The 22,042-nt window shown below is 38.8% G+C and overlaps 1 protein-coding gene across 4 annotated transcripts in view; it reads right to left on the bottom strand.

The window, feature by feature from the left end:
- PPM1L (protein phosphatase, Mg2+/Mn2+ dependent 1L) overlaps positions 1 to 22,042 on the bottom strand; it is a 189,806-nt gene that overhangs the window by 13,861 nt on the left and 153,903 nt on the right. For all 4 annotated transcript variants that reach the window (XM_087872094.1, XM_087872096.1, XM_087872097.1 and 1 more), the window contains exon 4: positions 2,651 to 2,812. In XM_087872094.1, the coding sequence (XP_087728220.1) occupies positions 2,651 to 2,812 (162 nt within the window). The remainder of the gene's footprint in view (positions 1 to 2,650; positions 2,813 to 22,042) is intronic.

Raw genomic sequence — 22,042 nt, 5'->3', positions numbered from 1 at the left:
CAAACTCGGAAACTGAAGCAAGAACAAATTAGGAAGTTGGAACAAGGTTGTTCCTTTTGCCCAACTTTTATTTATTATTTATTCATTTTAAACATGTCTGCATTGCTTGCCATTAATAGAATTCTCATAGCAATTTACAATTAAACTATTTTAACTGATAATTGCTTTAAGGTAACTGACTTTACTTTTTTACTTTTGATTTTAATTGCACTGATTTTATTGTGTTTTTTATTTTGTATTCTAAAAATGTTGAAAGCTACCTTGAATGTTTATAGAAGTGGAAAAGGACAAAACCAAGGATAAATACAAATAAAAATAAACTGAGTATAATCTGCACTTCTATTTTTAAAGGCTCTCATTACCCCTATGCTCTCAACTACTTTCCAAACCACATAAAATATATATTTTATTGAGCTCAGTTTATGCTCTTTTAAATTAGTAAAATGCCACAATGCCTAAAGCCACAGAGTAAAGAATAATGGATGATCACTGGATGATTTATTCTCAATAATGATCATAAAAATACAGACAAGTGTAAGAGGAATGGCATATCTTTTCTTGTTCAGATTTTGCAGTTTGCAAAAAATATATTTGAATACATTTTCAAGCCCCAAAGTATAATTTTTATATTCCCTTTTCTCTCCTTGTCTCATTTTTATATAAAAGACATAGCTAATGGAATCATCTCTAGTATCCTAATCTTTGAGGCCAACAGATATTCCTATGAAGGTGTTTTTCTAAAATCATATAAGTTAGAACAGTGGTTCTCACCCTGTGATCTGCAGACCCCTGGGAGGTTACAATGTTATTACAGGGTGTCCACGAAGATTCGAAGAAAAGTTATGATTTAAATCTTGAGTTAAGCCTTGGTGGTCCGTGGCCATGGTCCATGGCCACAAAAGGTATTTAAAGGGGGTTGAGAACCACTGACCTAGAAAATTTAGTGTTGCCTAACATTGGATAAGAATAATTTTCCAAGATTAAAATAAACCCTCACCAACCAGTTTTAGAAAACACCCTACACATCTCAAGTATTCTTAAAAATACTCATTATAAACCCAAATATCGTGTATGTCAAGATGCTGTTGAAGAAGGAATAATTTCTGATTTAGGCACAGCTGCATATTATAAAAGAGCTCAAGCTAAAAGTAACTGAAAGTTCTCCCTGAGTAAACTCAATTTATATAAGAACTAGTAAGCTCTCAGTGAAATTTTCACATGGTCGCAATATACACTCAGAACTGAATAGAAATCCCCCCCGTCCTGATTGCATGTCTAAAAAAGCATCACTAGAATATTGTAATTTTCTCTTTGGAGAAAACCAAAAATAACATGTCCTTCAATGTCCAGTACAACTTAATATTGGCAATATTCCCTACTGGCTAATATATTCAATCAAGCATTTCCATCTTGTGATTGATTTTCTGGCTGAACAAGTAGAACAGTTCTGGATTTTCTTGCTTTATTCACATCTCATTTTTGTAACATTTTGCCCCGATGAAGTTATGGAGAATTCAAAAACTTTTACATTTGTGCAGTGGTGAAATCCAATTTTTTTTACTGCAAGTTCTGTGGGTGTGGCTTGGTGGCCGTGGCTTGGTGAGCATGGCAGAGGAAGGATACTGCAAAATCTGCATTTCCACCCCACTCCTGGTGAAAGGATATTGCAAAATCTCCATTCCCACCCAACTTTGGGGCCAGCCAGAAGAGATATTAGACAGTTCTCTGAACTACTCAAAATTTCCACTACCGGTTCTCCAGAACCTGTCAGAACCTGCTGGATTTCACCCCTGCATTTGTGCCATTTTGGGTAGCTTCCACCAAAGGATGGATGGATTTTGCAAACATAACCAAAAACTTGCTCATAACAACTTGCCTAATAGGAAATATACATTTTTTAAAAAACTGTTAAACTGATAGCACATTAAAATAGACATGATTTTAGAATAATAAGTATTTCCCTCCTATCACTCAATACTATAAATGGGGATCATTCAATGAACTTGTTTCCAGTTAGGCTGTTCATCCTACAACATGTAATGAACTTGGGCTACCATGAGAGTGAAGCTGCTGTCAGAAGCTGGAAATAATAAAGACAACAGGAATGACATACAGTGGCTCTGTTCTGTTTCCTTACAGTTACAACTAAAGGAAACCCATCAGCTTGACTTTGGGACATGGAAAGACAAGGGTAGACATTATTTCCACCTTTGCTCACAACAATTTGTCTAATACTTCTATTTCTCCTCTTCTACACTGTTCATCCCAGGGGTGAAATGCTACCGGTTTGCAATGGTTCGGGTGAACTGGTAGCGGTGGCGGCTGGTAGTTCGGAGAACCGGTAACGGCAGCAGCGCGAGGCTCCGCTCACCCACCTGGATGTCGTTACTTCCTGGTTTTACACCAGGAAGTAACCTGTTTTGCGCAGAGGGTCCAAAATCACATGTGACACGTGCGTGCGCACTTCCGAACTGGTAGGGAAAGTAAGTAGATTTCACCCCTGGTTCATCCTTTATTTTGCACAATTCTCCAGAAAATTCACTACCATCATATCGCAATAAATAAAACGATGAAAGAATAATAAAGAAATATAATTTCTGGCATGATGTAAAAAAAAGAAACAAACCGACCACCCGATTTAGAAACTTACCAGCTCTTTTAATCCTCTTTCTTTCTTTCAGCTGATAGGGCTTGTGATCATGAGACAAAGGAATAGCATTTCCATCCTTATCGCACAAGACCCCCCTTGAATCTCCAACGTTGGCCACTGTGAGCTCTTTATCGGACAGTAAAGCAATCAAACATGTTGTTCCTGAAAAGGCAAAGAGGAAGACCATTAAGACAACTGACAGTACCACTCCCTTCATATTCTTTTCCTGATCCACCTTATTTGCATTCGGGAGCTGTCAGGAATGGCAGCTGCATTTGTATCTGCACAAAACATCTAGTGCTAGAATGACAGATTGTTTCATGGCACTGATCAAATCTGACAGTCAAGTTCTTTTTTCCACAATATTTTTTTCTGTATCTGATATTTGGTTGGCATTTCAGGAATGTTCTCACCTAGCTTGTCATTCATGAAACCTACAAGAAAAAAAATATAGCCCCATGCCCCAATGGTATATATATATATTCATCCTTGTTCCATTTGTTTTCCTCCCAATACAAACTACATGACAAGTGCAAAAACTCTTGGTAAAACATACAGAGGGGAAGTCTTATCGTGCACAGTGAATGTCACTGGAAAGCAGATTCTACATTACAAACCACAAGAGGACTATATTCCCAGTAATAAACAGATGTCTGTCTTCTCCCACTGGGCAAGGATAATAAGGGAAAAATCTCCTATTGACATATCCATTTGCTTGTAGCTGTACGTGATTGACAACAGCTTCGGCTTTACCAGGTGTAGGAATATTGTTTATCTGGGACAAGTGTAATCCTCTTGATCCCTATCAAAAGGAATGACATCAAAAAACTGATGTTGCCTAATAAAAGGATTCGAAAGGAAACTTCTGGCTATGGGTCTTAACTAAACAAGCCCCTCCCCCCATTTATCTGCATAGTCACCGTCTTTCAGTGACCATGTCATACTTCTATTGGTTTCCATTCCATACTGTACTACTGTTTCTCTATTTAAATTATTTAATCATTTGTTATGAAGCAGACTGCAAATCCAGTTTTTAAAATTCAGATGAAAGTTTTCTATCATTATTATTTGTGGTTAAATTTTCACTGATAATTTCTTTGCATGTGTTACACCCTGTCATGACAACTTCCTTTTATGAGCAGTTGTCACTTATGAGTTATTACAATCTTTACTGAACATGAGTAAAGATTGGTGGAGTTTTGACATTTGGTCAAGTTACCTATGTACGGAGAGAGAGAGAGAGAGGGGGGGGAGGGAGAGAGAGAGAGGGGGGGGAGTGTGTGTGTGTGTGTGTGTCAGGGGAACTGTTAACAGGCGTGAGAGACCAAAGAAAACATTAAACAGGCTTTTCTCTGAGGAAACTTTTCACATTCTTAGAATAAGGTGAATATACTAAGCGTATGAAATTATGCATGGTGTGCTGAAAACAAGTAGAAAAAGAAATGATGGTAATATGATTCTTTGGAAGGGTAGATACTGACGTTGAAGCTCAAATAGTTTGGCCAACAAATGAGAAGAGAGGACTCTGTTGTTGGCAAAAGGAGAAGGGGACAGCATTGCATGAGATGGTTGGATAATGTCATCTACTCAGGGGACATGAGTTTGGGCATACTCCCAGAGACAGTGGAAAATGGTGGGGGGGGGGGGGGCTGGTGTGCTATAGTCTGTGGGTTGCAAAGGATCGGACATAACCTAGCAACTGAAAAACAATGATATCTCCAGGATCAGAGAAAATGTGTTTTTCAATATGGATATGTCAACTCGCAAAGCATCCCTGGCCTGCTCTCAAGTTGCCATAGGCAAGGGGGATGGGAAAATGAACTCTGCAGCTGCAGTGAGGCAGCACATCAGTCAAAAACAAAGCACATTCCAGCCATATCTCTGTCAAAGCCGTTTCTGCGGTTACCCACAGTGGCTGGAGGGGAGTGAGCTCTACAATCCGCAAAATTGCTTCATTGGAGAATGTGACTGATAACACACCTTGGAGGGAGGGAGGGAAACAGGGTCAGAGCTGGAACGTAAATTATGTTGGGTCAAAGTTTGCTTCACTTGGAATGGGCCAACATGAAGCTCCCAATAAATAACTGGATTTCTTTTGAAGCTTGGCTCAAGACTCATGATTTAATTAGGGCATTGGTCAGAACCCTGACAATATGATTATGTGGACTCTATTCTGGTAAAAAACTTGCCTTGCCAATGCTTAGCTGAGTCTGGCATTTTGTTCCTCTCAGAGGCCATCCAGATGTCTTTGGGCTGTTCACAAGTAGGATAGAGAGACATAGTTTTTTGTCACCATTGTTTCCCTGCAGCTAATATTTGAAGACAGGCTAACTAACCCCGAATCTGAGGTATGAATTTATCTGATCCTATTTAAGTCCATCCTAATTAGTGATCATCACTATGCCTCGGGCTAATGAATTTCACAGGCTTATGTCTTGCATTTGAGGGCTCCTGGCTGGCCTTTGTAGGAACTAAAAACAATTAATGGGTCTCTGAGTCTCATCCAGCCTACTATTACTGCAAATGCAAACATATTCAAGCACGAAGTATAGCAATGAACTCAGTTGTACAAAACCAAAAAGACCTTTACTTCTATCAACAGAAAGCTATACTGATAGAAATCCTGAAGTCTTTTTTTTTTCTTCAAATTGTTTAAGGGTTTGTTTTATAAAGTAGCAACACAATGTTTTAAAAAGTGGTTAAGTATTTCTAAGGAACAGAGCTGACATTTAACTTCTCCTATATGAGAACTGCTAAAATTAATTTATTTTTACATCACTGCAATTCATGTTCCAGTTTATCGTTTAAAGGTAAATAAAATTAATTTCATGCTTGCATTCTTTTCCTTTTAAGTGAACCAGAGGAGTGCAAGGTAAATTTTCACCTCAGTTAGTTAATTTACATCTGATTATTCATAAGGTTGAGACATCTGCCTTTGCATATAATGGAGTTAGGGGGTGGGTGGGTTATAAGTTAAATTAAAGGGTGTTAAGGTCTTTATTAATGTATACTAATAAAATGAGAGAATCATAGTGGAAGAGCTGGTCCTAAAATTCTGATGCCGTTCCAGGTTGTAACATGAAAGGGATGCCATTACAAGTTACACACGGGGTGGGCTTCAAAAATTTTAGCAAGGGGTTCTCTGCCCGGTTGCTGGGTAGGTGTAGCCATGTGGGCGTGGCCTAATGAGCTTCCTGCACCATGGCGGGGGGGGCGTTTTTGCTTTCCCTGGGCTCCGGAGGCTTTCTTCGAGCCTCCAGGAGGGCGAAAACAGCCTCCCTAGGCTCTGGAGGCTTTCTGGAGGCTAGAAACAGGCCCAGAACATCTCAAAATTCTGGTAGGCCTGTTTTTCGCCCTCCCCGAGCCTCCACGCGTGCCCTGCACTTACCTGCATCCAAAACAGGCCGTATGAGGAGTCATGGCAGGGGCAGGGTAGGCGGGGCCAGCCAGGAGTGGGATTTGCACTGCACTCCGAACTGCACAGAATCTTAGCTAGAGGTTCTTTCGAACCCCTGTGAACCCCTGGCAGCCCACCCCTGGTGACACACTATGTAAACTGCAACAGAACTTAATATCGCCAAAACTCTGATACACTTTCAACAACCAGCTTCAATGCAGAAACTGTCATCTACAAATAAAAAAAAAAGTAGGATGGCTTTAGTTTACCTCATCTACAGGCATGTTAATCAAAAGGTCTTGAGGGAAAACATTTGTGTTGTGGCTACATCGCTATGGATGCTCCTGAACAATCACACCCTTACAGGTAGTTCTTGACTTACGACCATTCATTCAATGACCATTTGAAGTTGTAACAGTTCACAGAAGAAAGTGCTTATGACCGGTCCTCACACTTACAAATTACTGCAGCGTCTTGAGGTCACGTGTTCACCATCTGCAACCTTCCCAGGGAAGTCAACGAGGAAGCTAGATTTGCTTAACAACTGTGGCAAAAAGGTTGTAAAATCACTTAATGCCCATATTGCTTAGCAACAGAGGCTTTGGTCCCAACTGTGGTCATTAATTGAGACTATCTTTATGATAACACAAAGCTGCCCACTTATGCTGGCCTTTCATTCAAATCTTCCACCTAATATGAAAAGAGCTACAGAAACAACAAGAAAATATGGGATAGTGGAGTACAAAACAGCCATATGGATTTACTTCCTTTCCCCTTGTTTTTGCTATGCGTTTACTTATATATTGTACAATATACAGAACATCATCTTCATAGGTTTATTCAGCCTCTGTTTCTCTATCACGATATACTTTTAAAAATTTTTTATTTATTTATTGGTTCGATTTATATGCTGCCCTTCTCTGGAGACTAGGGCGGCTTACAATGCGTTAAGCAATAGCCTTCATACTTTTGTATATACCTGCTTAGTAGGGCTTTTGCCCCTCCCCCATTCTTTTTTATACAAAGTCAGTTTATTGCCCCCACAATCCGGGTGCTCATTTTACCTACCTCGAAAGGATGGAAGGCTGAGTCAACCTTTTAGTGTGATATCTGTGCATCTCTCGCTTTGGGGTTGAAAAAGCAAGGGGTCAAATTCTCTCAAGTCACATATTTATTATATGCATTTAATGCAGGGGTCTCCAAACTTGGCAACTTTAAGACTTGTGGACTTCAACTCCCAGAATTCCTCAGCCAGCAAGGATTTCTGGGAGTTGAAGTCCACAAGTCTTAAAGTTGCCAAGTTTGGAGACTCCTGATTTAATGGAACAGTTCTGATGCCCACTTTTTAATCACAGAAAGAGAACAGCTGTTTGAGTAAGCCCATGATTCAATCAAATGTATTTAAACATAGGAGTGAACAGACCACTCCTTATAAATCTGCAATATTTAGAAATCATCTAGGCTAAAGACCAATCAGAAGTCAGCACACCTGATTGTAAAGACAGGAGCCCAATCAATCTCTGCTAAATTGATTGTGGTCTCCATAGTTGCTGGCAAAACATCAGGTAATCTATTGATAATGGGCCACTGAATCCTGAAGCCAACACTGCCCAGCTAAACAGTTATAGTTCAAAATGTTTGGTTTACATCTATTTTCCTAGGCAGAAAATCTTGACAAAGTTAGGTCCTTCTAGCTACATCTAAATATTTATGTATCTGTCAACATTCTTTGAATCTGTTGCAATTGCAGTTTTCAGAATTCCTGCCCAGCAAGAAGGTGGCATACTGGCAAATGTTGACATAGACCATAGTAACATTTTTAAAAATTTAACAAATTTGAAATTTTGCTCCCGATCACAAGTCATTTGAGGGCTGGCAGCTGTATTACGCTACTTTATTATCACATATTGCCCTGGAGATGGAAGATTTCAATTAGCCTAACAGCAAAGGAAAAGTTTATACATCCCTTGCTCCACGACTATAATTTTGCCACTTCCCTTTGTTTCTAGATTGTTCAATTGCAATAGGAAATTTGACCTTAAACGTCATATATCACAATAGCTAGGCCATAGATATTGGTTTAGCTGATACCAAGTGTATGACTGCACTTTTTCATATTTCAGTCTCTATTAGGGCTATGAGATCAAGACTGCAAAAATCTGCATGATTACTAAATATTATTGTTTTCTGATATCTTTGCTACCATCTATCAGTTATCTGGAATTTTGCATCCAAGACCTAAAAACCCTAGTCTTTATTTGGAAAACTGAGGAGTGTCAAACTTATTGGCACCTGGACAATGGACTACCAGGGATTCTCAAGATTGTAAGTTTGATGAGATACTGAAAAAAAAAATTGTTAAATTTATTTGCTACCTATCTCACCATGGGGCTACTTTAGATGGCTTACAACAATAAAAAAGAAGAAATGAAAAGAATGTAAACAGAACAGAGGTAAGATATTAAAATAATAAAATAATGAAAAAGAACACAACGAAAATAAAACAATATGATTATGAAAAAGAAGGATGAATGGGTGGAGAGAGTACTCAAAAAAGGCAATAATGACAAATATTATTGCCAAGAAAACTATACAGATATATCTAGGGATCAAGCTTGAGTTAAGATTTTATATCAGTGTATAGAGTTTTGAAGCCTAATACTCTTACACTATTAATGTCTTCTTAATCTGCATTCTCTCTTTACTTTCAGGTTTTTTTTAAGTTTCCAGAAAAAGCATGTCAAAATATAGAGAAATACCATCTCAGATGATATTCCAGAAAAATATGTAGGCTAATTAAAACTGGTATTTATGGGAGCTTTTTTTCTATTTAACTCAACTGCCTTCCCAAAAATATTTAATTTTAATACTGAACCCATTTATTTATTTATTTTTGCATTTGTACAATACAGGTAGTCCTCAATTGGAGCAGTTCATGACTTACGACCATTTTTCACAGTTATGACCTTTACATCCTCCTCATGAATGATCATGTCATAAAAATTCAGATGCTTGGCAAATGGTTCATAGTTATGACCGTTACTGTGTCCCAAGGCCATGTGATCACCTTTTGAGATCTTCTGATAAGCAAAATAAATGGGGAAACCAGATTCACTTAACAACCGAGTTACTAACTTATCAACTGCAGTGATTCACTTAACAACTGTGACAAGAAAGATTGTAAAATGGGGCAAAACTCATTTAACAAATGTCTCACTTAACAACAGTTGGGCTCAACTGTGGTCATAAGTCAAGGACTACCTGTGCACTACTTCATAAAATACAGATACCTTCTGAACTTGCTAAGGCACAAAACCTGACCAACTAAAATGAACACTTAACTGAACACACAATATATCATTTTTACATAGCTACTACCTGACCTATTTATGTATAAAGCTCTTTAGTTTTTAATGTAAGATTAAGTTTATTTTTATTTCTTTGCTCCTATGTACAAACGGGAAAAAAGAATACAACACTGGGATAACAATATCCAGTTTGATTTATGAACATAGTGAAGCCACTGACTGCATCTGGCAGCCTGCCAACCTGTGAGGAAGCAAACCTATTTTGCTTTGTCTTCACTGCTGTCTACTGTGATTTAATCCACTTAACCTTGTATAGGGGGAAAAAAGGTTACTCTTCTCAGTTGTCTCCACATTTGATGTAAGTGTCCAATAGATAATTCCAAAGATAAAATGTGCTGAAATTGAGAATACAACCCCAAATAAGAGCATAGCAAATGTCTGTAGAAAGTTATGGAAAAGAAGCCATTATAAATTTCAATCAAATTATAGGCTAGCTAGCTAGCTAAGGAAAGGAACATTAAAAGAACAACACCCTAGATTAGAGTGTTACTCAACCTTAACAACTTTAAGTGTGGACTTCAACTCCCAGAATTTCCCAGCCAGGCAAGATGGCTGGGGAATTCTGGGAATTGAAGTCCACACATCTTAAAGCTGGCTGGGGAATTCTGGGAATTGAAGTCCACACCTCTTAAAGTTGCCAAGGTTGAGAAACACTGCTCTAGATCAAGAAAATGCCTTGTGAACTTACATGGGTTTAGAATGCACTTTTTTCCATACACACTGTATATGTGTAATTGTGTATGAATATATGTGAATGTAAAAAATGTGTATATCTTTTTTTTATAAAAAGTTTTTCATTTTATAGCATATAAAAATTCAACTTTTTAGTTAATGTGTATATCTATACAGTTCTATATTTACATTTATAACGGTTGTAAATGGACCACAGTTACATGAAATTACAATTATAGTAGGCTTCGGAATTAGGAAGTACAGCCTCTTACATAGAATGAAGTTATAAACAGCAAGGTAAAGATAGTAAAGCTGAATGGCAGCATCTAATACCTGGGACCGACGCCTCCAATTTTATTAATTTAATTATCAATCAATCACTTGTATTATATTTATTTTTTTGTTTATTTTAGGTTTTTTTTAATCACACCTTTATTACTTTTAGAAATAACTCAAGATGGCGAGCATGCATAATACTTCTCTCTTCTCCTATTTTCCCAAGAACAACCTTGTGGGGTGGGTTGAGGCAAGAGAGAGGGACTGGCCTAAAGTTACCCAGCCAGCCTTCAGGTGGGACTAGAACTCCCAATTTCTTGCTTTTGAACCTGGTGCCCTTACAACATCACCAAATTGGTATATTATTATTAATTATTTAAAATATGCATTTCCAGTGATTATATTCCTGTATGTGGATCTATATCCCGCTCTGCCCAAATTCTAAATTAACCTGGTAAAGGAAAAATATTGTACTGACTTTCTAAAAGCTGGATGTTTTTGTTGTTATGGCAACAAAGACTCCATAAATTACTATGATCAACTGAATGCCAACTGCCTGAAATTACAAAGAGGGCTTTTCCAGTTTAAGTCTTTCCTTTTTGTGCTGTTGTTCAGAAATTGTCTTTTTAATTAGCAAGAGTGTACAATGAGGAGGAAGAGAGGGGGAAGGAAAATGTATTACTCAGGCCCTGGAAGTGGGGGGCGGGGGGGAGAGAAACTAAGCTAAGAGTTGTGCCATCTAAAGAGTGAAGTCAGCTGCTACCAAATTAAGGTATTCTCTTTTCAATTTAAATTCAGCATCTTAGTGCAGTCAGGTCTTATAAATATAATGGGACTTGGTCCTGATTTTGTTAGTCTCCACAGTCTATACAGAGTCAAAAGGAGCTTAATTAGTTGAGCTTTTGAACTGGTAAATTCCAACTTGAAATTCAAACTAAGCCATGAATATCACATTAATTTTTCCCCCATCTAAATGAAGGAGAATGGGTCTTTATTTTTCCACTAGTATCTACAGTTCCTTGTTACATCAGAATCTGAGGAACACTGATTAAGTTAAGCTAAGTGTGGAGAACTTGTAAGTGTGGTCTTACAAGTTACTTATTTCTTGTGGAAGTACAACCAGTGGTGGTTCCTCCCGGTTCGGTCCGGCCGAGCCGGTAGCGGTGACGATATGACGTCACCAAACCGGTTCTCCCCCCCGCCCTCCCACCCCCCCACGTTATTCTTACCTTTTATTTGGTCCCACCCCCAATCTATTGCTGCCTCCTGAGTCCCAGCTGATGACTAGAGGGAAAAAAACTGTTTAAACTCTTGCCGCGGGGCTTCAAAGGGCCGTCCTACAGCTGATCAGTGTTAAAAGCAAACAAATGAGTCGGGTCCTAAGTGCGAGGACTGGTCGTAAGTGCGAGGACCTTCCAGAAATGACTCTGACCAGCTAGCCACGCCCACCTAGTCACATGACCTCCAAGCTACACCCACAAAATAAGCCACGCCCACAGAACCGGTAGTAAAAAAAATTAGTACAACCCTTTAGTACTCCATCTCTCCTAATAGGCTGGTCTGACTGACCGATTGCTGGTTCAGCAGGGAGGCTCTGATCACCATCATTCATTACTTCTTCTTCTTCAGGACAAAGGAAAAACAGGAAAAGGAAGAAAAGGGTTCTTCATTTTGCAGAACCTCTATAGCAGGGCTCTCCAACTTTGGCAACTTTAAGGCTTGTGGACTTCAACTCCCAGAATTCCTCAGCCAGCAAAGCTCTGGGGAGTTGAAGTCCACAAGTCTTAAAGTTGCCAAGGTTGGAGGCCCCTGCTCTATCGTCCTCTTCCTCAGTCCTAGCAGCTTGTGGCAGCTGCTTTTCATTTAGAACTCCACATGCAGCGAGGCTGTGGAATCTCTTTTTGAAATTCAAGGGAATAAAAGTTCTTCTTTATATCTGTAGCATGTGTTTCTATTTCTACACACACACACACACACACATATCTTTCTTCTCTTTTCTATGATGGCTTCTTGAACTATTATCTTTCCAGAAGCTCCTCCTATTTGTCATTCAAGAGTAACCTGGGGAGTGGAGATTATAGTCTCTAGTCTCCTTACCTTGTATTGTAGGGAGCAGTGGTGAAATCCGAATTTTTTTACTACCGGTTCTGTGAGCGTGGCTTGATGGGCATGGTGTGGCTTGGTAGGCGTAGCCGGGGAAGGATACTGCAAAATCTCCATTCCCTCCACATTCCTGGGGGAAGGCTATTACAAAATCTCCATTCCCACCCCACTCTGGGGCCAGCCAGAGGTGATATTTGCCAGTTCTCTGAACTACTCAAAATTTCCACTACTGGTTCTCCGAACTGCTCAAAATTTCCGTTGCTGGTTCTCCAAACTGCTCGAAATTTCTGCTATCGGTTCTCTAGAACCTGCTGGATTTCACCCCTGGTAGGCAGGTAACTGGCTTTTACTTTTAATGCATATAGTTCTTGTTGTCTTCAGTGAAGAGTGACAGGAGTGTCTTCTGTCTCCATGTTCCTCTGATGAACAGAAGAAACTCTTCTCATGTTTGCTTTCCCTGTTAATTCACTTAATTCTCCAGAAAATATGCCTCCTGAAACTGGCTCAACAAGGTCAGTAGCAGGCAGAGTTCCAATCATACACAATGGGGAATCGGCAGTAATCAGCAATACAATAGGTAATCAGGTAATCAGCTGCAATAGAGAAATATCCAACACAATAACAGAGTTTGCATTTTCACCTTCTTGCCACTTTTACTCTGTTTTTTCCTCCTCCTCCTCCTCCTCCTCCTCAATTGAATGAACCCTGTTGTCAAATTCCTGTTTATTCTCCTGTTTACTTGTTTAGTGGACTGCAAATGTGACAGAATGCCAAAACAGAATGCAAGAATCGGAGGATTTGGAGAACCTGCAATTGGTCTAGATAAAATGCAATAGCGCAGGAATGGAAGTTTTGCAAAAAGCATTATTTATTGCATCAAACTGTTTCAAGTAATGTAAATGGAAACTCTGCACCTGGATACCATGTGAAGGACAATATCTGAATGAAATAAGACTACATAATAGGAAACACAAAACAGAGAAGTGCTATCTTGTCAGACAGGACATCTGCAGTGATTATGGAACAGAAGGTGAGTTACTAACAAAAAATACACAGGTTAAATTTAGAAAATTAAAGAATAAGTGTGCCAGCAAGATATATCCTGGAAAACACGTAATCAGAATATAAGGCCAATTTATGGAACAGGTTTATAGTACAATTAACTTAGGCAAAAGTAGAAAGAAATAAGAAACATCAACCTGAAAGTATCCAAAAATTTCAAAGAGGAAAAGATCAAAAGGCTTTCAGAATAAGCCAATGTGATAGCCAAAGAAGCATAAGTACCAAGAAGAATACATGAGTCAACAGAGATTTTCAACATCAGACAAGAAAGGACAAAAGAATATATATAACCATCAAGAAAAACAACAAGTGAATAAATATAGCAAGGAAAAGAAAAGGAAAATCAGAAAAACCAGAGAATAGATCAGGGGTATCAAACTCGATTTCATTGAGGGCCCCATCACGGTTGTTTTTAACCTTGGGGAGCTGAGGTAGGCATGGCCAGCTTGATGTCACTCGTGTTATGAGTCCTTGTGGTGGCCTGAACACTTTTCCGGAAAAAATGGGCTCCCGAGCTGTTTGCAGCTGTGATGACCTCCTGCAACCCTCTGCCAGCCCCTCCAGAGCTCCGTTTTTGCTGGCAGAGGCACCACGGGCCGGTCCTTTGCTATTTCAAGGGTGGCCCTGCGAGCCAGATCTAAGCACCCCTTGTTATAGATAAACTAGGACTAGGACTATTAATGGAATAGTTTTCTTATAAGTACAGTAAATGGAAACACTATACTGAAACCCTTTACAAATGGAATTGCATTTGTGGATAGAGACTATATTAAAGAACTGACTCCATTAGAAAGTGTAATATGACAGGCAATAGGACAGCTGTCAAAAAGAAAAATATTAGATGCAAATGAAGTGCCTTATTTAAAGGTAAAAGAGCAGAGGCTGTTAAAATGCTAACAGTTTCACATGGACAAATGGAAAGAAGATAATGCAACCTAAAGTCTGGAACATTTTATTTTATTTCAGTGACAGCATAACTATGAAAGCTGGGAAGTGAGAAAGAGCAAAAGGAAGAAGAAGCAAGAACATGGGATAACTCAATGTTATCCGCCACTGTTTCTTCAATGGAAATAATGTCGAAGTAACAGTTCTTATTTAATTATCCCACATGAAATTGTCCTGAAGTCAGTTGGCCTGCAGTCAGTTGGCCATGGTAGGTTGGCCGTGACAAGATGGCCATGGTGAGTTGGCCACAGCGAGATGGCCACAGCGAGATGGCCAGTGGTGGGTTGCTCCCGGTTTGCACCGGTTCTATAGAACTGGTAGTAAAACCGGTGGGAGGCTCCGCCCACTGACCCTGACATCTGTGTTTAAAGGAAGAAAACAGTAATCCTCCTTTGGAAATAAAAAAATCTGAAACCATCCATTCTGAGATCCACATAAAACAAAAACATACATTTGTTTTCTGCCTACCTGCCTTTTATTGCTTCTTTCACTCTTCAAATGCCTTCAGACTGGGAAAGATACCATGATAATGATTTTTCTTCCCCTGGTTGGCAAAAGCTGAATATTAATTACCATTGCTAACTGTGTAAGCAATACTTCCAGCTACATTGCCGTCTTTTGCTATCATTACAGTGTTTCAAAACGCCTGTGGTGATTCTGCATAATTCATTTCCCGCTTCTGGTCTGACTTCTGAGCACTGCAAATGAGCAGCTAATAAAAAATGAGAGTTAATCTGTACAGTGCTACAAGAGGAAGAACTGCTTGACTTTTTAATTCTGCTTCTTTGAAGATAGTATCATGGACACTGAATATTTGCAATGGAAATCGTGCAAGAAGTTTAATCATGCCTGCATTCTTAGCTCACTGATGATCAAAAGGGACAGGCTGGACGATGCCGAGAAAGGATGTTGGAACTATTGCTTTGGATCTGTTGTATCTCCCAATAAATTCCTCCCCTTCCAGACAAGAAAGTGGGAGTCAAAGTCCATTAAAATGAAAGGGAGGTCAAGAGGTCAGCTTGCATGTTGAACGAATGAATAAAAAATCCCATGAAATATCAAAAGGATAAGGAAGGAATGTGGATACATGTGGACTTATAGTTGCCAGTCTAGAATGAAAAGCAAAAATGTAATGGGAAGGGGTACTAATTTATGGTCAAAGACACATTCTGAGGAGATTGGGAAGAAATGTCTATCTTAGGGCAATAAGAAAAACACAAAGGTATTTCAGCAACAGACAAGAGTTTTCCAAGCCAGCAGTGACAGCTTTGAAAAACTAACTGAGCATAAAAACAGTAATTCTTCCTTTCTCCATTTCTGGTACTTAGAGGAATAATACATCTGGATTTGAATGTTTTATCTAGAAATCAGGGCCAGATGCCAGTGACAGGCTTATTTATGAGGGAGGCCTGAGTTCATTTGGACGCAAAGTGAGTTAATATGTAGTCTCTGCATTAATATGCTGCAGTTGTCTAAATCTGTGAAATTGTTTTTTGGTTTTAAAACACCCAAGTGCATACACATAAAAAATAAATAAATCCTGATAAGATATTTTTATGGGAGAAGAAACAAAATTATCATGGACCATAAGCCTTCTCATCCTTCCAGCATCCAGCATAACAATAAATGAACTAGAAGAAGGCAAATGAACTATTTAGGAGGAGAAAATATGCCAGTTATTTGTGCACCTTTCTCAGTGTACCAATCTATTCTCACCTGCACACTCTTATTTCAAGAGTATACACTGATGCATGAAAGGTGGCTTGGAGCAGATGCTGATGCTTCTCTGATACTGTGCTTCTTCTACATTATATGGGTTGATGATATCTATGGATTAAGCCAGAGATCTTGTGTATTACGTACTTAAAATGGTGCTTGAATTCATATAACACAATAAGTCATAATGTAGTTCTCTGTTCTTAGCTTAGCCTATTGTGTGAATTAGGATACTGGAGTGGGCTATCTTTTGATAGCCAGATTCACACTAGCGCTTCTAGGAAGTTTGCAATGGTCTGATGCCATTTTTTATTTTTTTTTGTTCTCCAGGTCTGGAGATTCAGGTCCTATTTTTAAAACTCATCTTAAATTCATTTTAGGGCTCAAACAAGCTTTTTCTTATGATTCTTGTGGAGAAATAGCCTTTATAATTTTAGCAACTAGGTTGGAAAGAGTCCAGGAACTGTAAAAAGAAGATTTGGAGACTACACATTACCTTGGGACCTCACATTGTTCATTTTGTTTTACATTTTACTATGAAAAATTAATCCAGCTGTATCTTAAACACAAAACTATGATGAATCAAACTGTGGCCAGATATTTATTTATTTACAATATTTGTTGGCCACCCCAATTGGTTTAAAACTCTGTGTGGTGAACAAGAAAGCATGAGTGTAAAGTTAATCAAGTCAAGTTAGTCAAAACGTGGCCAAAGGTTTCAGACAGGAATGGCTTCAAAGGAAATGGTATATTATTAGACTAAACAATATGTAGAAACTAGTTGAAGAGGCAGTACAAGCTGAAATAGATGATTACAAGAAACACAACATCTTCTCAAGACACAAATTATTAGAGATCAGCTTGCCACAGAGTTATGCTGGTGGGCATAATAGGAAGTTTGTTTGTTCACCGCCTATTATTTCACACTTACACAATCTAATAACCTAAGTTAGCACATTAGCTTATAAACTGATATTATGAAAAGGAAATTAGTACTGGCTCAAGCGATTCATAACTCTGGAGAGAATGCAGTTTGCTTTCATAAGAACTTGACTGGCCATCTGGTTTTGAAAGAAGGGAAGAAAATAAAACATATGCATATTTCCAGAAACTAAATATACGCACATCTCATGATTGTTTCCTGATTATTACATAGCTGCTAAGTAGCAGAAGTGCAAAAATATCCCCCTTCAAACTATTGACCATATCTCCTCAAAAAATAATGAAGGATTGATTAAACAACAGATGTACATTTGACTGGACTGTAGATATATTTAATTTGGGACAGAGGGAAAAAGGCATGTGAGAAATGGAATGGAGTATCTTCACGGAGGGCATGACTAGCTGGTTGGAATAGAGTATACAATACAGGAAACTCTATTCCAACCAGTTAGTCATACCCTCCATGAAGATACTCCATTCCATTTCTCTCACATGCGTCTTTCCCTCTTACAGATTAAAATACTCCCTTTCTGGAAAAGGCCGGTACCTCTTACAGAAATTTCAATTATTGGTACCATTCTGAAGCTACAAGAGAAAAACAGCTTCATCTGCAAATATCAAATGCCATTAGAAATGAGTTTTTAGTTTTAGATGTAGATCTTTATCGACAGTTTGAGAAAGATACAGGTTTCTCCATGTTGGCAAGCTATAGTTTGTCTGAACTCCAGGACATTATGAAAAGGCAAAAAGGAACATGTAAACAGGTCCCGATTCCTGAACTTAGGGCCTCATTATCTGAGGGACCACCTATTTCAATATGAATTTTTGTGGACACTGAGAGCTGTCCCACCCTTGAAATAAGTCATTATTTCTCAAAATCTACTTGCAGAGCACATGGGAGGACTTCTCTTGTTAAACCTAAGCAAGGGAAAGTACTTTCTCTTTCCATTTTTAGAAGTCAAGCTCTTCCATCAATTAATGTCAGTAGTGACTTTTAAGAGATTTTTGTTAGCTGCTTGGGACAAAGGAGATACATAAAATCATACAAATGACTCATCTGAACTATATTTAGGCATTAGCATCAATATATGAGAGTTTGAACTTGAGTAGAGTACTGAACTATAAATGATGGTTATGTCCTTGTACCTGCTTATCACAACTGCTGCCTTTGACAATGAGCAAGATTCTGAAGTAAAACATTACTTGTGTTCACTTGCACTTCACTACTACTTCCCTTATTATCTGGAGACTGCCTTCCATTGAGCAAAGAGCTATATTTGGATTTAAGCAAATATAACTACAGTGTCCATTCAGGTCTTCCAACAAAATTAAAGAAGTTCAGGAAGAGAAAGGTGGAAGATGAATGAAATGTAAGAAATACAATAAAAGATCAACATGTGAAGGACCATTTCCTATTGAATTCTGAGTCCTCCTGTGTTTAAGAAAACACTCGAACGGAGCAAAAGCTCTTAGCTAAGAGAACTAAAGTTAGACCACAGAGTCGAAATCCAGATATCTGCTGTGAACCTCAATGAGAGCAAGTGGTTAGTCAAATCCATTTCATAGGTTTGGTTGAAGGAAGAATACATAGAATCTATACGTTGCATGAAATAAGAACAGGATATGAGATAGCCAATTAACAGAGACCAAGTTAAGAATGTCAATAGTATTACCAAATACATATTTCATTAGTATGTAAAATAGAATATTACGTAGCTTAGGGTTAAACTGTGGACGCCTTGGTTCCAGACATTTTAATATCCAAGTAAGTAGATAACAACAAGAAGCACTGATGATGTTATCTAGTTAAGTAATGAAACACCTGCAAGCAAACAAATGAGATCAAAGAACACTAAGGACTCCAGTATAATATCTAACTTGAATTCATTCAAGCTAAATGAAAATGTGTAGCTCAGATATATCTGAATTGCTTTTATACATATAAACACCCCTATCTCACTTAGGTTTAACAGATCACTTGAGTTGGAAGGGACTTTGTAGGTCATCTAGTCCAACCCCCCCTCCTGCCCAAGCAGGAGACCCTACACCATTTCTGACAGATGGCACTCCAGTCTGTTCTTGAAAGCCCCCAGTGATGAAGCTCCCACAACTTCTGAAGGCAAACTGTTCCATTGGTTGATTGTTCTCACTGTCAGAAAGTTCCTCTCCATTTCTAGGTTGAATCTCTCCTTGATCAGTTTCCATCCATTATTCCTTGTCTGGCCTTCAGGTGCTTTGGAAAACAGGTTGACACTCTCCTCTCTGTGGCAGCCCCTCAAATATTGGAACACTGCTATCATGCCTCCCCTGGTCCTTCTCTTCACTAGACTAGCCATGCCCAGTTCCTGTAACCGTTCTTCATATGTTTTAGCCTCCAGTCCCCTAATCATCTTTGTTGCTCTTCTCTGCACTCTTTCTAGAGTCTCTACATCTTTTTTTATAGTGTGATGATCAAAACTGGATGCAATATGAAGCTTTTTCTCTGGTTCTAAAAGTAAGAAATGCATCAGGGATGCTGAGGAAAGAAAGGAGGGAGGGATTAACTCTAGACCAGTGCTTGGGGCGGGTTTGAAGGCCTATTTGGGTTTTACTGCTAGGATCTTGACAATCACCCATTGGAGTGTTGGGAATTCTAAGACAAGTCATTAAATTAACAAATTGCTCTTGAAAAACCAAACAGTTATTATGAAATAGTTATCCAATGCTTAGAACAGGGGTGTCAAACTCAAGGCCCGGGGGCTGGATTCGGCCCGTGGGGTGCTTAGATCTTTGGCCCATGGGGCCACTCTGGAAACAGGGAAGGACTGGCCCGCAGTGCCTCTGCCAGCAAAAACAGAGCTTGTGAGGGCCGCGGGTGGCACTCCCAAGCTCCATTTTCACTGGCAGAGGGTTGCAGCAGGCCATTGCAGCCGAAAATGGACCTCACAGAAGCCGTAGGCGGCCCTCCGGAGCTCCGTTTTCACTGGCAGAGGGTTGCAGGAGGTCGTCGCAGCCTCCCAAACTCTGTTTTCACTGGCAGAGTGCTCGGACTACCACAGGCGCCCCCAACACGAATGATGTCAAACTGGCCACACCCACCCTGGCCTCGCCCACCCCGGCCCATCGAGGTCAAACACAACCCTGATGTGGCCCTCAATGAAATCAAGGTTGAGACCCCTGGCTTAGAATATTAGCCATTTATATTACAGTTTTAATGGAAAAATCTTCATACCTATTATTCCATGTTACATTTTTTATCTTTATGCAAAATTCTTTTTCTCCCTTTTTTATCTTTGTAATAATAATTCTAGGAATGCACAGAAATTACAGTATCGATAAGGGCACCAAAGTGCTTCATATCTCAGTAGATAGGAGCATGTGACTGACCTAGCCTGGGCTTGAAAGCTGATTCAGTCTTATTCTTATCAAGATAGCAGACTTTCATGGAAACTAAATTAAATGCCGAAAACATTCCCAGAAATGGCATTGGCAAAATTTTTACATCCTATTGTTTAAAAAAAATTCACAGTTGTTTCCATATAGTAACTAGGAACTAAATTTAACATTACCTCTGTGAAAGGTAATATGAATTGTGTTTTACCATTAAAGGTACAAAAAAAATTAGTTGCAATTAGCAACTTTTTTTGGATGACATTAAGTATTAAAGCAGGGAAAATTAATCATTAATTTTTTACCAATGCTTTCATCTCCTGTATTGTTCAGCACACTGCCTTCTGGTAGAATGCCAAATGTATAAAAAAAGACCATTGTACAGTATCAAAGGAGAAGTCAAAAGGAGGATAATTAATTATACTTTAATTTCTTTTTAATAAATATAATTCAAGATGGAGGAACTCAAGTACAATGATATTCCTTTTTGCAGTTTTTCTACTAGCCCGGATCTGCTTAAATTCTATACGAATTTATGTATTTTCTTATATATATTGGGATTGTAATTCCTAGAACGTACAGTCAATGTGATATGTATTTGTTGAGAATTCTGGAAACTGGAACTTCAAACCTTTGAAATCTGGCAGGCTGAGGAAAACTTAACAGAGAAAAAAAATAGAGGAATAAAGGAGAATATTGTGTTAATACCCCTGTTTCCCAAAGTCCTCCTAAAATGTTCCAAAGGGAAACGTTTGCTTAGTTAATTGGTGTGGGATTTTTTATAAAGTTCCTTACGGTTCCATAAAATGTTATTTTCCCTTCCCTTAATACTTCTGTGGCAATCAGCATGTTGTTTGTAATTATTCCAATTATCAGATGTGTGGGTTAGAAGAATGGCTGCAAGCAAAAAGATGAGGTTAAGAAGGCCTCATGTGCCGGCCATTCCCCTATGTAATGATCTGCAGTACTACCAGCGCATCTGACAATTTGAATAATTACAAATATGCTGATTGCCACAAAAGTATTAAGGAAAGGCACACAATAAAATTTTGCAGAAACGTAAGCCTGGAAAAATCCTTCCAGTTAAAAAACAAACACAAACCAAAATAATACTCTATAAATGATGTGCCCTAGCAGACTTTCCAGCAATGGGTGAGCAAGGAAGATTCTCTCCGGAGGGTACATTTCTTAACATAAATTAATTTAGTTGACTAGAGAACAATTCAACACCTCTGTGCTATTGCAGTTTATTATTATTTTTTCATTTCCTTCCTACCAATTTGGCTTTCTACAGCTGTTGGGACAGATTGGAACAAGAATGTAAAAGAAATTCCAGCTGAAAGAAACAACAGAAACACAAGGTAAAAATACCATGAAAAGTAGCAATAAAGCTTTTCTAATAACAGCTGAGTAGCAAAGTGAGGATACTGAAAATAAACACTTAATTGCACAAGGGTTGGGGGTGGGTGGGAAAATAGAGTTTGGGGGGCTTTTTTTGCAGAGAGAGGACGAGGAGAGAGGCTCCTAAAACCTTTTTTCTCT

The sequence above is a fragment of the Pantherophis guttatus genome, chromosome 6 (assembly GCF_059756535.1).
Source record: "Pantherophis guttatus breed Tessera chromosome 6, ASM5975653v1, whole genome shotgun sequence".
Classification (NCBI taxonomy): Eukaryota; Metazoa; Chordata; class Lepidosauria; order Squamata; family Colubridae; genus Pantherophis; species Pantherophis guttatus.
Note: the sequence above shows the minus strand (reverse complement) of the source record. Positions and strands in the feature narration are given on the sequence as shown.